General features: G+C 38.0%; 1 protein-coding gene across 1 annotated transcript; it reads right to left on the reverse strand.

The window, feature by feature from the left end:
* Nucleotides 1-8592: 8592 nt before the first annotated feature.
* Nucleotides 8593-13300, reverse strand: LOC139712514 (uncharacterized). Its single transcript, XM_071624332.1, has 3 exons — nucleotides 13030-13300; nucleotides 9781-10014; nucleotides 8593-9070 (listed from the first exon to the last, which is right to left on the reverse strand). The coding sequence occupies exons 1-3, from the start codon at nucleotides 13269-13271 to the stop codon at nucleotides 8950-8952; spliced, it is 597 nt and encodes a 198-aa protein (XP_071480433.1). The 5' UTR covers nucleotides 13272-13300; the 3' UTR covers nucleotides 8593-8949.
* Between the last annotated feature and the right edge of the window lie 1814 nt (nucleotides 13301-15114).

Consider the following 15114-nt stretch of genomic DNA (forward strand, 5'->3'; position numbering starts at 1 on the left):
GATAGGTTCCTAACCAGATTTTGGGGTCGTACTATAGTATATGTCGCATGAGGGCGCTGCTAGCACAAAAACGAGCACATGAACCCCCACTTTTAATTATTTTTCTGGAATAAGTAAGCCTCTGTCTACAATTTGGTAAAGTTTCGTGAAATTGACATGGGTTTTGAATGTACAGCATGAGATTTATGAACCCACCCTGTCAGGGCGACCCTTATGTTCCTGACCAGATTTGGGGGTCTTACGTTGGTATATGTAGCATGGGGGCGCTGCTAGCACAAAAACGAGCACATGAACCTCCACTTTTCATGGTTTTTCTGGAATAATTAGGCCTTTTTCTACAATTTGGTGCAGTTTCGTGAAAATGACATGGGTTCTGAATGTACAGCATGAGATTTATGAACCCACCCTGCCAGGGCGTCCATGCGTGATAGGTTCCTGACCAGATTTTGGGGTCGTACTATAGCATATGTCGCATGGGGGCGCTGCTAGCACAAAAACGAGCACATGAACCCCCACTTTTGATTGTTTTTCTGGTATTAGTGAGCCTTTTTCTACAATTTGGTCAATTTTCATGAATTTGACATGGGTTTTGAATGTACAGCATAAGTTTTATGAACCCACCCTGTCAGGGCATCCCTGCATATATGTTCCTGACCAGATTTTGGGGACTTACGATGATATACGTCGCATAGGGGCGCTGCTAGCACAAAAACGAGCACATGAACCCCCACTTTTGATTGTTTTTCTGGAATAAGTAAGCCTCTGTCTACAATTTGGTAAAGTTTCGTGAAATTGACATGGGTTTTGAATGTACAGCATAAGTTTTATGAACGTTGTCCTTTTGCTCACCCCTAACAGAAAACGTCGATGAGAAGGATTTGAGAGATTTCGGTGTTTTCTGCCGCGTGAGGGCGCTGCTTGCTGAAGATTGAGAGTGTAAACCCTAACTTTAAAACCTTTTCCTCGTTTTGGGTACCCTTTTCTGCAATTCTTGCAAATTTGCAGAAAATAACGTGGATTTTGACAGAATTATGGGGATTTACGTTTGTCATTGCAGATTTTGTTGCCGATCATGGTCTTGATCATGTAACGCTATCATTTTGGTACAGGACGGCAGATTAGTCATATCCTTCAAAGTCCCGTAGAAGAAAAACAAGCACATGAACCTATGGTTTTATTTACATATTTGGGCTTCGGATGGGTCAAAGTTACGGTATGGAAAGTTTCAAGAAAATGACGTGGATTTCACTTTAACTGAGGAACGTCCTTAAGTTGGTAAATTTTCATGGACAAGTAAAAAGTCTGAGCGTGTACGCGTGTTGTGTATGTATGTGACGGTGTGTGTGTGTGTGTGTGTGTGTGTGTGTGATATAGGTCTACGTATGGAAGGATGACCGAACCTTACGATTTTGTAGGGGGTACCAAGAATTACTAGGGCGTTCTCCGTTTTAGGAATGGGGGGGGGGGGGGGGGGGGGGCAACACACACACACGGTATATGTATATAATTATATATATATATATATATATATATATATATATATATATATATTATGATTATATAAGCAACAGCTACATTGTGGAATTCAATTTTTTGACATAATTTTCTTACGTTTCCCTTTATTCCGTCAACACATATGGAGGGGTTAAAAAAATCAACGTTGTGGGAGTATCTGTCTGTGGGAGCAAACTATATACTCCTACAATATTGCTAGTTTGTGTTTTGTGTGTGTTTGTGTGTGTGTGTGTGTGTGTGTGTATATATATATATACGTGCGTGTGTGTGTCAGTTTGTGTGCAAATAGTTAGATGACACAATTTGAAACTCAAATACCTGTGACTGGACTTGCTTACCACTTCATTCCAGATTAGAACCCAGTAACTAAAACATTGACATTTTTATTCCAGATGATACCAGTTGGTTTCTATTGGTTTCTACTGGATTTTTGTGCATGAATATTCATAAGCTATTCAAATTCTACTCGTGAAGATAAAATATTGTTAATTTCAATTTTTTTAATGATTTCAATAAACTCTGAGATGTCTGAAATGTATTAGAAATTTATTGAATATTATTGCCCTGATATTCACAATTTAAACTTGTACCTTTGATGAGGTATTTTCATATTTTTAAAATAAAAGTGTAATCTACATGGTAACCACTAAATGGCCCTATATATGTGAATGTAAAATCCCTGGTACTAACTAGGTCTAGGATGTAGGCTAAGCCTATATAGTTGTACTTGTAGGTATAGGCTTTACGACGTCTAGCTCTAGGATTATGATATAGGTTAGATATGAACAATGTCTTGACATACACATGTTCTGGTATAAACACCCATACATCAAATAATTCAACACAAAATTTTTGATTAACCAAAATTCAACTTACTAAACAGTTGGACAAAATAATGGAAGTTGGGCAATATCTAATTGGGTAAAGTTGGTTGGGCAAATGATTACCCAACTCAAAATATAACCAACGGTTGGGAAATTGCAAAGTTGGGTAAAGTCTGATTGGTCAACAGCTGATGGGCAATTTAATTTGCCCAACCACATATACAAACTCATTACCCAACATCAGTTGGGCAGATTTTAACCAATAGTTGTGTGGACAGTATGTTGCCCAGTGTTGGTGAAAAGATGGGCATTTTTTTTTTTTGCCTAACTATTTTAAGAGTGTAAGACAAGCATGTCGTCTACTGTGCGACAAATGGGGAAAAGATATATCACAAAGCACAGTGAACCTGCCAAATTATTTGTTTTTTCTTGTAAAATACATGTACTTGTATTTCGCAAATGAAAGTGCCATATGATGATTTCGCAATATATACTACAACTGCACATGCATTTTTCTTGATTTAAGAGTTATTATCTTCTGCGCATGTAGTTTTTAGATTTCTCAAAGCGCCGTCTTGATTTTATCCGGGCTGGCTGTCAGTGGACAAGACTGAATCAAAGCAGGAAAGCATGTTGAAAATATTTTTGTGACGCTTTTGATAGAAACAGGTGCACGAATTATTCAATGAGCGATGAATGTTCATGTGTATAGTAGGTCCATGGTCGGAGGCATAAAAACAACCAAGAGTTGCCTTTCCCCAGTTGCTGCTACACGTAATTAATTTCAAGGGATTACAAATTCTACCCTGGCTCATATGTTGTGTATATAGTACACACATATATATATAAGGGTTTACGAACAAGGTAAACTTTTTTCCCCCGCAAAGTAACACAAGTGCGTGTAGATGAAGAACATCGTTTACGAAAATTTGTAAACAACAACAAAAATTAACAAAGGAAACATCAGACCTACAAGCCCCACGCCTACGAGGCGAGTATCATTTCCGGCAGCAGCCCACCCCCTTCTCCCGCCCAGCTATCTTTTTTTTTTCCTTCTCTCCCTCTCTCACGCATCCCAGAAAAACAAAACGAACAAAAACAAAACAACAAGCGGCAGGTCGATCAATAATGTACATTGGAAATGAATCCTGCCAATAATCTGCTCCCAAGTTTTTTGAAACGTCCGTGAAATTATTATCTTAAAAAATAATCTTTCCAGATTTGTGATAAACAGGCAATGTAATAGGTCACAGCTGTTTATTTTCCCTAATTTATAATCATCCATCAAAAGTGCCAACTCATTTTGAGTGCTCAAAGGGCATGCACGTATGGTATTTCTGATAGTCAATGTTCAAGGGATTGTATAGGCCCCATAATAGTTTGGGTTGAGATGGGGACTCAGGTTTTAACTTTAAGCGAGATAATCAGAACCATTTGATGTAAAATATGAAAGAGAATACATTTGACAGGAATAATTTTTGTCTGTTACCCCCCTCCCCCGATGGGCATTGTGTCCTAAGGACCCCCCCTTGGGGAATAGGTGCCCAAATTGTATAAATATTATCATCATCCCTGCGAAAATACATGTATACTTGCCAATTTGGTGAAAATTTGACCATGCGTTTTGAAGAGGAAAATGTACAATAGCAGCCCTAATTTGGACCCCACATGCAGGGCATAAAGGAGGCACTCCTGGATTCGCCATGAACAAAATGTACAATCATCAATATTTACTTAACCTATATATAGCCATCACTTCTGGTTCTAGAAAAGTTTTTTTTTTTTTTTTTTAATTCCTTAATGGGGGGGGGGGGGACAGATTGAGATCTTATCCCCCAACGGTAGCCATTATATACCTGCAAAATTTGGTGAAAATCCACTATGTGCACGTTTTCAAGAAGATGAAAATATAATCAAAAGTTTACGTACGACGCATCACGCCGGACGACAGAAGACCCAAGACGGACGATGCAATCAGGACGCCATAGCTCACTTGAGCCTTGGCTCACCTGAGCTAACAAAGCAAAACAAAGTGGTCCTAATAAAAGGAGGCACCTATGTGCATTTCATTATAAGAACACTTTGTTTTACCTTTTTTTATATATATATCTCAGCCATTTCAAGACCAAGTTTCATCAAATAAACCTAAATTCCCCGTAAATTCCTCGTAGAATTATGGAATGTGTCATAACAATGGTTTTAATTATCTCGATAAAGTCAATATCTGAATCCCCATCTCATCTATCTAATACATCCCTTTAACATGCTACATGGAATAACACTCGTAAGACTGAGTATAAAAGACTGCTCACATGTACTGCCAGTTCGTTCATTTTGGGAGGTTTTACTCGTTTTGCTCCATGTGATAGTGTGAAATGGCATTCACCATTACCGCCTCACGCAAACTACAATGTAGTTGAGATGTTTGATACAAGGACAAGAGTAAGCAGTATAGTCGCTATTAATGTTCACTAAAAAGCGATATGTTTCATGTATATGTATAGGTACACACGTGTCTCTCGTTGATCTCTGTTATAGTGAATGTGTTTGCTTGTTGAATTGTTTGTGTATATAATTATGTATTATACGTGGTTTTTTTTTTGTGTGTGTGATGCTCCCTGTTATAACATACATTTATATTCTAAATTTATCTTATCAATTTTATGGCGTCTCTCGAGCAAACAATACATAAATGATATCAATGCTGTCTCGATCGATTTATTGCAGAACTGAGATTCCTTCAGGGTTATCCTTACTTTATTGTCACTTAAATACCATCTCAGCAATCTCTGCATCTGATTAGCAGTAAAGATTTCAAAAGATCAGTGAACTCCGTGAGCTTAAAATATCAGGAGCCAATTCATACTTCCCCCAATATTGTACAAGCTTCTTAATACATGTATATATATATATTTTCAAACCTTGAGATACAGGCGACTCCCAATATGACAAAGTCCTCACGACTACAATGGCAGTTATTTTTCGTTGTACTTAAACGTTCATATTGTGCACCATATACCCTTAACGCTAACAATTTGGGTACCAGAATATTTACCTTGGTTGTACATAATTATATGTGATAACGTATAATCAATTTTCGTTTGAACGGAAGCATCCATACAACGGAATGTCTGTAGGATTCTATAACACGTGTGATTTAACTGCATGGACCCAACAAAGAGTTAGTCGTGTATTTACGACGAGAGTCAGCTATAGCTACTGTATGTTGTGTTGTATCTTTTTCTTCTCTTGTGTGGATATCACTCGCAATGGTCTTTGTCCCTTGGTAATTTCCTGGAATTTCGGGTCTGGATATGACTGACAAGACAATTCCCCAGAGGCTGCATAGGGCCCAAGCGTGCGATCAAGATCCGCAAGCTTTACAACCTGTCGAAGGAAGATGATGTGAGGCAGTACCTGGTTCACCACTCCCTACCACTAAAGGAAGGCTAGTCGAGTGAATGCATCTTCAAGAACTATAGGCCTATTGGTCACTCTATCTCTGTTTGATTTTTTTTTTACCTCAAATCAACTTTTATGCTTATTTAATGCAGTCATTATAATGCAATTAGTTCTCATGAATGATCGAAACCTGAAGGAAATCTCGATTTGAGAGAAAGGTCATGGCCATGCATTTTGAGAAATATCTAGATGTATAGCCTTCCTTTCTGTGAAAATACATTGTATGATAATTATTTGAGTCTCTAAGATTTCTAGTTTAAAAAGGTAAAATTGATTAAAGACAAATCAAGGTTATATTTTGTTAGGAAATGCAATATGAATGAAGTTTTTCTATATACCCTTCTGAGGAAATGTCAGTACATGTACAGTATTCTCTTTCTGATATTTTTCCCTTCAGATCTTTCATGAAAATGTAAAACTTATAAGTGGTAAAACTGTCAAAGTTGAGGTCAAGTTGCTTTAAATATGGATTTGGCCTACAGCTGTTTCCTGTTTCAATTTCAGTGGGCATTTTCTTGACTTCAGAATATAGTGATTTTAAATTACATATGTAGTCTGTATGATTAGTATCTGACATCTTTTGTTATATCAAAGATCCTACACTTTCTGAAAAAAAAACCCCAACAGAACTACATTAACTATGTACAAGGCACATCGTAATTTTAGTAAAAAAAAAGAAAAAAAATGGTGAGGACCGGATTTTTCCTCTTGCTTGTCAGCTGAATAGGCGCCACAATTGGTTGACAAGATGTGACATGATTTCATGGCAATTTACCATAATTTTAGGCCGCTTCAATCCCATTTCTTTCGCTGGTCACACTGCACCTCAGTCCATCGTTTCAGCCATAAATCAAGTACATTTGTACATTGTACACTGTTGCAACAGCTAGCCATCCTGTCTAAACTGCTTTGTATAGTTCATGGTCAAAGCAAAAGTATAGTAAGTATACAAAGCACGGAATATAAAGAATTTTTGTCAGACTAATAATGGCAACAAAATACATGTATTTCTTCGGGTTTTTTTTCTTTGATTTTATGAAGTGCCAACATCTGTGCACGAATTATGTGTGTGTGCAGGGAGGTGGGAACCACCTCCCTGGTGTGTAAGTATGTGTGCATGCATGGATTTGTCTGTTTGCTCTTAGTCTTGAGGATTCTACGAGTCACAAATAAAATTCAAAGGTAGGCAACATTTTTGCGAGTAATGATACATGTATGAATAAGCGGAGAAATGTTATCTCTTGTCTTTAATGAAACAAGTGAAACTTACCCATTTTATTCATCAGATTCTACTCATATTCATCAGCTTTATTTTCTATGTACATATCACCTTTGATACCATGTAGAATTAATGGGTGACATACTAACACAAAAAAGACTAGCCATCTTTCAAAAATGTGGATCATTATTATCTAGTCAATTAATGAGCATTACATATTTGTAAAGACCGTCTGACACACGTCATCAGCTAAAAATTGTGAGTAATGATGTAATGAATGTGACCTGTGCAAAGCAAGTGATCATGCACCAATGATATATGGTTGAACTGTCTTGGCTGTGATGGATTTATTTTGTTGTAATATGGTTGATTTTTGTCTTTTATAACTTAAACTTGTTCTCTCTTAACAATTTGTGTAAACAAAGTGAAATCATGACAATCTTAGGCAATATAACAGCGATGGGTTCATTTACTTGGTACAGCAAATTTTATTTTGAAAACCTTCAAACAAAGTCAAAGATCGTAGGCTAAATTCAATCAGAACAGTCCTGTTGTGTGCCTAAAATCTGCTATCCACTCATGGTATTTGCAATAGATTGTCGAACCACAAAAATGTCCAAGAACAATAGAGAAATGTTCTTTCATTTTGCCAATCAAGTACACTATACATTACCATTACCAGTACCGATTACCAGTGAAAGTACAGAGGATAACTCTTTGATACATGAATACCAATGCTAATTAGACACAAGCACTATAAGGAGAAATACATGTACATTTCTTACAGTTGTCTTCTTCTTTTTTTTCTATAATACATGTAGCTTATGCTGCCGAACTCCTGGCTGACATCTAGATCTGGGATACTATGTATGACAGTGATGAATTGTCGTCATCACTAAGCAGCGGGCATGTGTAAAGACAAACATAACTGCAGACACATAAAATACAGGTGTATGTACAAGTAGTCTCAAATTCTCAGTACATCTACATTGTACATCTACGCAAACTATGGGATTGTACACATGCCATGCAACTACACATTGTACAACCACAACAACAAATATTATAACACATGTACTTAAATACAATGTACTTGAAACACATCATATAAACATCTACAATGTATTTCATCTACTACAAGTTGTATACCACCATGGTAGTGATATTTTTTTTTCTTTTTTGTAAATGGCAAGAGATAAATACAGCATACATTGTACTTGTAAGCTGAACAAATGAAATGAATGTGAGTTTATTTATTTTTTCTTACAACAAAATGAAGTCCTGAAGTAAACAAAATATACAATGTGCATTAACATCAGTCATAGATCTTGTATATAGCTGGCAAGGGTATAAGTAAGGGTAAGTAATAATTTTGTTTTGTCAATGACAAGCGATAAATACTTGTAGCTGAACAAACGAAATAACTGCAAGTTCATTTCTTTACAACAAAATGAAGTGATGAAGTACACGCTGTAAACAAAATATACAAGGTGCATTGACATCAGGTATAAATTTTGCATTTTATTAATGAGGGTACATGTACCATAACCTGCAACAGTGACACAAGACAAAACTGGTGATTTGATAATTATTCTGAACCCAAATAAATCTACAAAGTAGACTCTATCTGTAAACAGAAGTACAATTGTATAAACAAAACATTAAAAATGACAGCCCAAAGGCCCTACCCTTTACATAACTCTAAAGAAATACAGAAGTAATACATGTTCTAGTAATGCCAAAGTTACAAGTCATCCATACAAGATAAATAATGTCACAGTATGCCCAAAGTGGCAAACCAACCCCTCATCAACCTTCCAAAAACAACTACAGAGAGAGAGATGCAATTAAGATCATGTTGAAGTTTGACCATTCCATCACAACAATCCTGATGTCACACTGGGCATCCTTAAGTCTCTTGCTGCCATTTTACTGGAATGTACTTCTGATGAGGTTCACTGCACACGAAGGAAGTGGAACCCGTACTTGACGACCCAAGTATTCCCAGCACCACCAAGCCAGCTGTCGGTATGCCATGTGCCTTGATTTTCTGAAAAAAAAAAAACCAGTTCAAGTGACAGAAGATTGGAAGATGTATTACTGCATTCTCATTTCTTTTACATTTTCTCTTTTTTTTTCTTTTTTTTTTGGGGGGGGGGTACATAAATACAGAATTGAAACAAAAATTATCATCTGTTGTATGCACAATGGAACTACAGTGGACTTCCCTTATAATGAAGTCCTCAGGACCTACAATTTCTTTCATTATATCGAAATTTCATTACATAACCAAAAAAAAGAGAAAAGAATAAAAGTACATAGAGCGTGTAATGTTGCAGCCTGAATTTTTACTTCATTGTTACTGGAATTTTGTTATAACCGTGTTCATTATAATGGGAGTGCACTGTATCATATATCTTCACTTTTAAAATCACTGGGGGGGGGGGGAGGAGCAATCAGATTAAATTGAACTCTGTTGTAATTCAAATTGACTTATCACCATGAACAGACTATAGTTACAATAGGTAGGACCTACTTGTACATCATAGAACAGATACGTTACTATGGCACTGAGTTGAATGACAAGATCATTTACCTACCCTTTAACCATAAGGCTAAAATACCAAGTTATAAAATAGGCTTGCAATACTGCTACAGTTCAGCTTGCCATGGAAACATTTCAATTTCTACCAAAAAAAAAAAAAAATGTAATGTATGGTCCAGATTTACAAATGATAAAGGGGGAAATGTGTATCTTACTCATTTTCTGAAGCATCTTGTAGAATTTCCTCCCCATACTGTTGGATGTATTGGTTGTAGGCTGTCTCCAGGACCCATCGATTCAAACAAACTGTCTGAAATCCTGGATGAGCTGTGATGCAGCCAAGTTCTGCTGAATATTCATCCATTCTTGTTACGATTTGCTGCAATTCCTTACAGCATTTAGATTCTTCAACTGTAGGCATTGGTGTACAGCCACCAGTGCACAAACACCTGGAGATCAGATAAGAAGTAACCATTATTGGTCATAGCATACTATTACTTTGGAATTTGTAGAAGGATAAAATTATGCAAGTATAGTGAGAGAGTTTATATTACACAAAATTATGCCGACACATCCTTTTGGGTCAAGGGGTATACTTAGTAGTACACAGCTGTAGAGAGTAGGCCTAGATCTACAATAATTTCCAACCTTGCTTATACAAAGTTGTAATAACTTGCAAGGTTGGTGCCACATTTTACTGCCTTCAACGCAACTTTCTGCTGCCACTTCTGAGTTTCTTCGGCTGACAAGCCAAAAAAAAAAAAAAAAAAAAACGTGTTCAGCACAAGTTGCTGCCACTTCCACGTTTCTCCAGCTGACAAGAAAGCAAAAAAACAAAACAAAAAACAAAACAAACCCCAAAACTAAAACAAAAACAAAAAATCCAAAAAACTAACAACTAAAAACATAACAAAAAGCACTCACCTGCACTTTTAAGCCCTCTAGTTGAAAAACAAAGCTTAACCACATTGTTTTTCTTTTTCTGTAGCCACTTATGGGGTAAAAAAGTGAGGGGGGGGGGGCATTCACAGCCCAAGTATTCCTAAATTATATTCAAAAAAAGTAGGGGGGGGAACCTTATGAGCATGAAATTTCATCCTCTGAGTAGGTAACCTACGCAATTGAGGAGCGATAAAAATAAGTGTCCAGTAATACAATCTACTCTCCTAAATGTGTGCTGCGTCAACAGAGCACACCGTGTAAACCCCAACACAATAGGCCTATCTCTGATTTAAACATACATGTAGATGCCAAGTCCAAAAAGTTTTTATGAGTGAGATTTTCATGACTCAGCGTTTCGGCGCACGCGCATGTGCGTGAGCAAGGGAGCGAAGTGACTGAGCAAGGGGAGGGTGTTAGAGGGGGCGTCCACCCTCCCACGGTAGGGAGCTTTGTCAATTTTTAGCTCTGAATGGTGCAAGCTGGTGCATACTTAAGTATTTTTTACTTATTTTGAAAGACAAAAGGGAAATATGCCTTCAATTGCAACTCTCATGTTAATCCTTTAAGCTATGCTCCCGATACGTGAGAAAAATGGGTGCCATGCGTGAGATCGCGAGACGGACCCTAAATGCTTGAGTCTCACGCAGAATGCATGAGACTTGGTAGAGCTCTCTGTTTAAATACATGTACTAGTACACATAACTATCCCTATAGCAACAGACGTCTAGAAACTATGTCATTTAGACCCAGTCCTAAAACCTGATTGATAAACACTTCTGATCTAACATTAGTTCAGTTACTGAGTTAGACCTCTATAGACATATGATAGTCTATATTTACATAAAGTAATAAGGAATGCCCCCATTTCAATTCAGTGTCAAACTTGGTTTTTCTCAAATCATAGTTTTAGAGAGAGAATATTACATCTAGGATCTGCATTAACTAGTAGATAGATGGTCTAACGTTAGGCCTTCTACCTGGTTATAGAGCCCTACTTCAAATTTAAATGAACAAGAGACCCGTGGGTCGAGCGCTCACCTGAGTATCACAAGTTCACTTTTCACGCAGTCACTAAACTAAATTATTCACAGCTCTACCAAAATTTGAACAGGCATTCTCAAGTAGAAGATAAAAATGTACAATAAGGGCCCAAATTTTTTACAATTCCTTAATTTGGGAGGATTGGGGCCCCCTGGGGCCCTCAGGGTGGGGCATGGTGCCCATTTTGATAAATTGAGATCCTGACCCCCTAGGGATGCTACCTGCCAAGTTTGACAAAAACCAATCATGAGGTTTTCAGGAAGAAGATGAAAATGTACAATTCAGGCCCCCATTTGGACCTTTCCAACCACCCCCCCCCCCCTCCCTGCTCCCAAGAGGGGCACCCCTGGATCTCCTATTAACAAACTTGAAACTACAGTCATTAATGTACTCACTCATAGTATTATCTCAGCTCTATAACTTCTGATTCTAGAGAAGATTTTTAAAGATTCCTTCATTTGGGGGGTTTGGGCCCCCTGGGGGCCCCCTGGGTGGGGCATGGTGCCCATTTTAACAAATTGACATCCTAACCCCCTAGGGATGCTACCTGCCAAGTTTGGTGAAAATGGGTCATGGGGTTCTCAAGAAGAAGATAAAAATGTACAATTTAGGCCCCATTAGGACCCCTCACCACCCCCTCCCCTACCCCCTCCCCTGGGTCCCAAGGGGGGCACCCCTGATTCTGCCATGAACACACTTGAAACTGCAGTCATCAATGTACTAACTCATAGTATTAACTTAGCTCTATCACTTCTGGTTCTAGAGAAGAAGATTTTTACAGATTCCTTAATTTTTTGGGGTTTGAGCCCCCCCCCCCCCCCCCCTGGGGGCCCCCTGGATGGGGCATGGTGCCCATTTTAACAAATTGAGTTCCTAACCCCCTATAGGGATGCTACCTGCCAAGTTCAGTGAAAATGGGTCATGGGGTTCTCAAGAAGATGATGAAAATGTACAATTTAGGCCACATTAGAACCCCTCCCCACCCCCCTCCCCTGGGTCCCAAGGGGGGGGGGGGCACCCCTGATTCTGCCATTAACTTGAAACTACAATCATCAATGTACTTACTCATAGTATTAACTTAGCTCTATCACTTCTGGTTCTAGAGAAGATTTTTACAGATTCCTTAATTTTTGGGGGTTTGGGCCCCCTGGGTGGGGCATGGTGCCCATTTTAAGAAATTGAGTTCCTAACCCCCTAGGGATGCTACCTGCCAAGTTTGATGAAAATCGGTCTTGGGGTTTTCAAGAAGAAGATGAAAATGTAAAAAGTTTACGCACGACGCACGACGCACGAAGGGCGATCGCAATAGCTCACTTGAGCCTTTGGCTCACGACAGGTGAGCCAAAAATTGAGTACCAGGTAAGCCCTACAAATTAATGAGTCAAACAAGATGTGTTTTTTATGCTCTCAGGAATAGATTCTAATATAAACCTGTTTACCATACTACTATTAAACTCTAGTAGAAAAAGTCTGGTACTTGCCAGTCATTATTTCCCAATCTTGCTCCTGAATCAACGCCGTCTTCAGCTGATTCGGGATTTTCTCCTGCAGCTTTGTCAGCTTCCGGTCCCGGCTCTTCTGCGAGCGGCTCGTACATGTATGGCTTTTCACCCAATGTATATCCAGCGATTTCACAGTCATCTCCATCGTCTTCTTCAGACGTATCGCTGATGTCCTCGGAATAATCCCCAAAATCAGATTCGGCAAGGTCGCTGTCATCCATTTTACGCTACTCAGACTCAGAGGTCCTACTGTGTATTAGAGCAGAGAGCAGAACCAAACTCGTAACTAACTGACGACTGGATAACGCATGCAGTGATTATTAGTACGTACGTACTTGCACTGGACTCGTACACGCACACTTGATCATCGGCGCGGTCCACTCTCGATCTCTCTAACGTTACATGCGCAGTTTTCGCACAGCCCGCCCGGCGCACACGACACGTGCTGTGTAAAAAACAAACAAACAAACAAAAACCGCCGCGGCCGCCGAGAAAACGAAAGAGAAACGAGAGAAAAACTCTAGATTGCTCTATTCGCGGAGTCTAGACTCTTTATACACACTTACTGGTTGATAAAGAAATGTCTATTAATGTTTCTAAAACTAAAATTGTTATTTTCTCAAAGGGTAAAATTAGAAAGATTCTCATCTTTCATATAGGAAGTTCGAACCTGGAAGTATTATGAATATATTTGGGTATATACTACAAGAAAAAATTATATGATCAGGCTAGCACAGCAATGTATTCTCTAATTTCAAAATGTAGAAGACTTAATTTACCCATTGGTATCCAACTTAAGTTATTTGACAGCCTGGTCCTCCCCATTGAGACTTACGGTTTTGAAATATGGGGCTACTCTCAGTGTGCTTTGGATGAAAAATTACACATAAAATTTTTCAAAATAATCCTTAATTGTAAACAATCAACTCCAACTTGTATGATCCTTAGTGAACTTGGACGATATCCAATTATGAATTATGTCAAATGTAGGATGGCTAGTTTCTGGTCCAAACTAATTCAGAAAGATAACTCTTCTATTGCTTATACGTTATGTACTGTCTTACTTTTAATATGCAAAAAGCTCAAAACCTCCAATCACAATGGTTAACTGCTGTTCAAAATATGTTGAACAATTGTGGGTTTAGTGATGTTTGGCTAGCTCAAACATGTAGCCACTTATGGTTAAAAAAAAAAAAGTAAAATAGAGATTGATTAATCAATTAAAATTCAAACTTGGTCTAGTACTGTTAATGACAGTGATTCCTGTATCAATTATCACATTTTTAAATGTAAATTCATGCTTGAACTGTATCTTTTGACCCTCCCTCGCAAATATGCTAGTATTTTGACTAAATTTCGTTTAGCTAACTCTAAAGTCCCAGTAGTAGTAGGGAAGTACATCAATTCATGATATCAATTATGATGATAGGATATGTCCACTGTGTAACTCGAACAAAATCAGTGTTGAATTCCATGTGTTATTTGAATGTAGTTCATTTGATACTCTGAGACAAGCTTTGTTGCCTAGATACTATTATAGAAATCCAAATATCCATAAAATGGAAAAACTATTTAACTGTAAAAGTAAGGTGAAATTGCTAAATCTTTGTAAAATGATTGAGGCTATTGCAGCAAAGTTCAGATCCTCAACGCCGCCCTAGACACCCCCCCCCCCTTGACCACCAGAATATAGTGCCCGCCCAATAACTACATTATTTTGCATACACTGACTCATTCCACTACTTTTTGTAATAGCAGATACCTCTCCACTCATCTCCCCCACCACCAACACCTCCCCTGCCAGCTTGGTAGTGGTCCTCTTGTTACTAGTATGAAGATAACTATTCTTTTCTATTGTATTTGTTAAAATTACTGTATAATTAAAAAATGGTTCAATGATGATTAAGTTACAAGAAAATGCTTAATCTATTGTTCAAGTGTATGTAATTAGCCAATAGGAAATCAAATAACCTTAATGACAGTGTAAATTTTTGTAAAATAATGTTGGTATATTCAGTGATTTGAGTTTGAAAGTTTGAGCTCGAGTTGTAGCTATTATACTTT

Source organism: Diadema antillarum, unplaced genomic scaffold (genome assembly GCF_040938485.1).
Source record: "Diadema antillarum isolate AM-2024a unplaced genomic scaffold, OU_Dant_1.0 scf00000041, whole genome shotgun sequence".
Lineage (NCBI taxonomy): Eukaryota > Metazoa > Echinodermata > Echinoidea > Diadematoida > Diadematidae > Diadema > Diadema antillarum.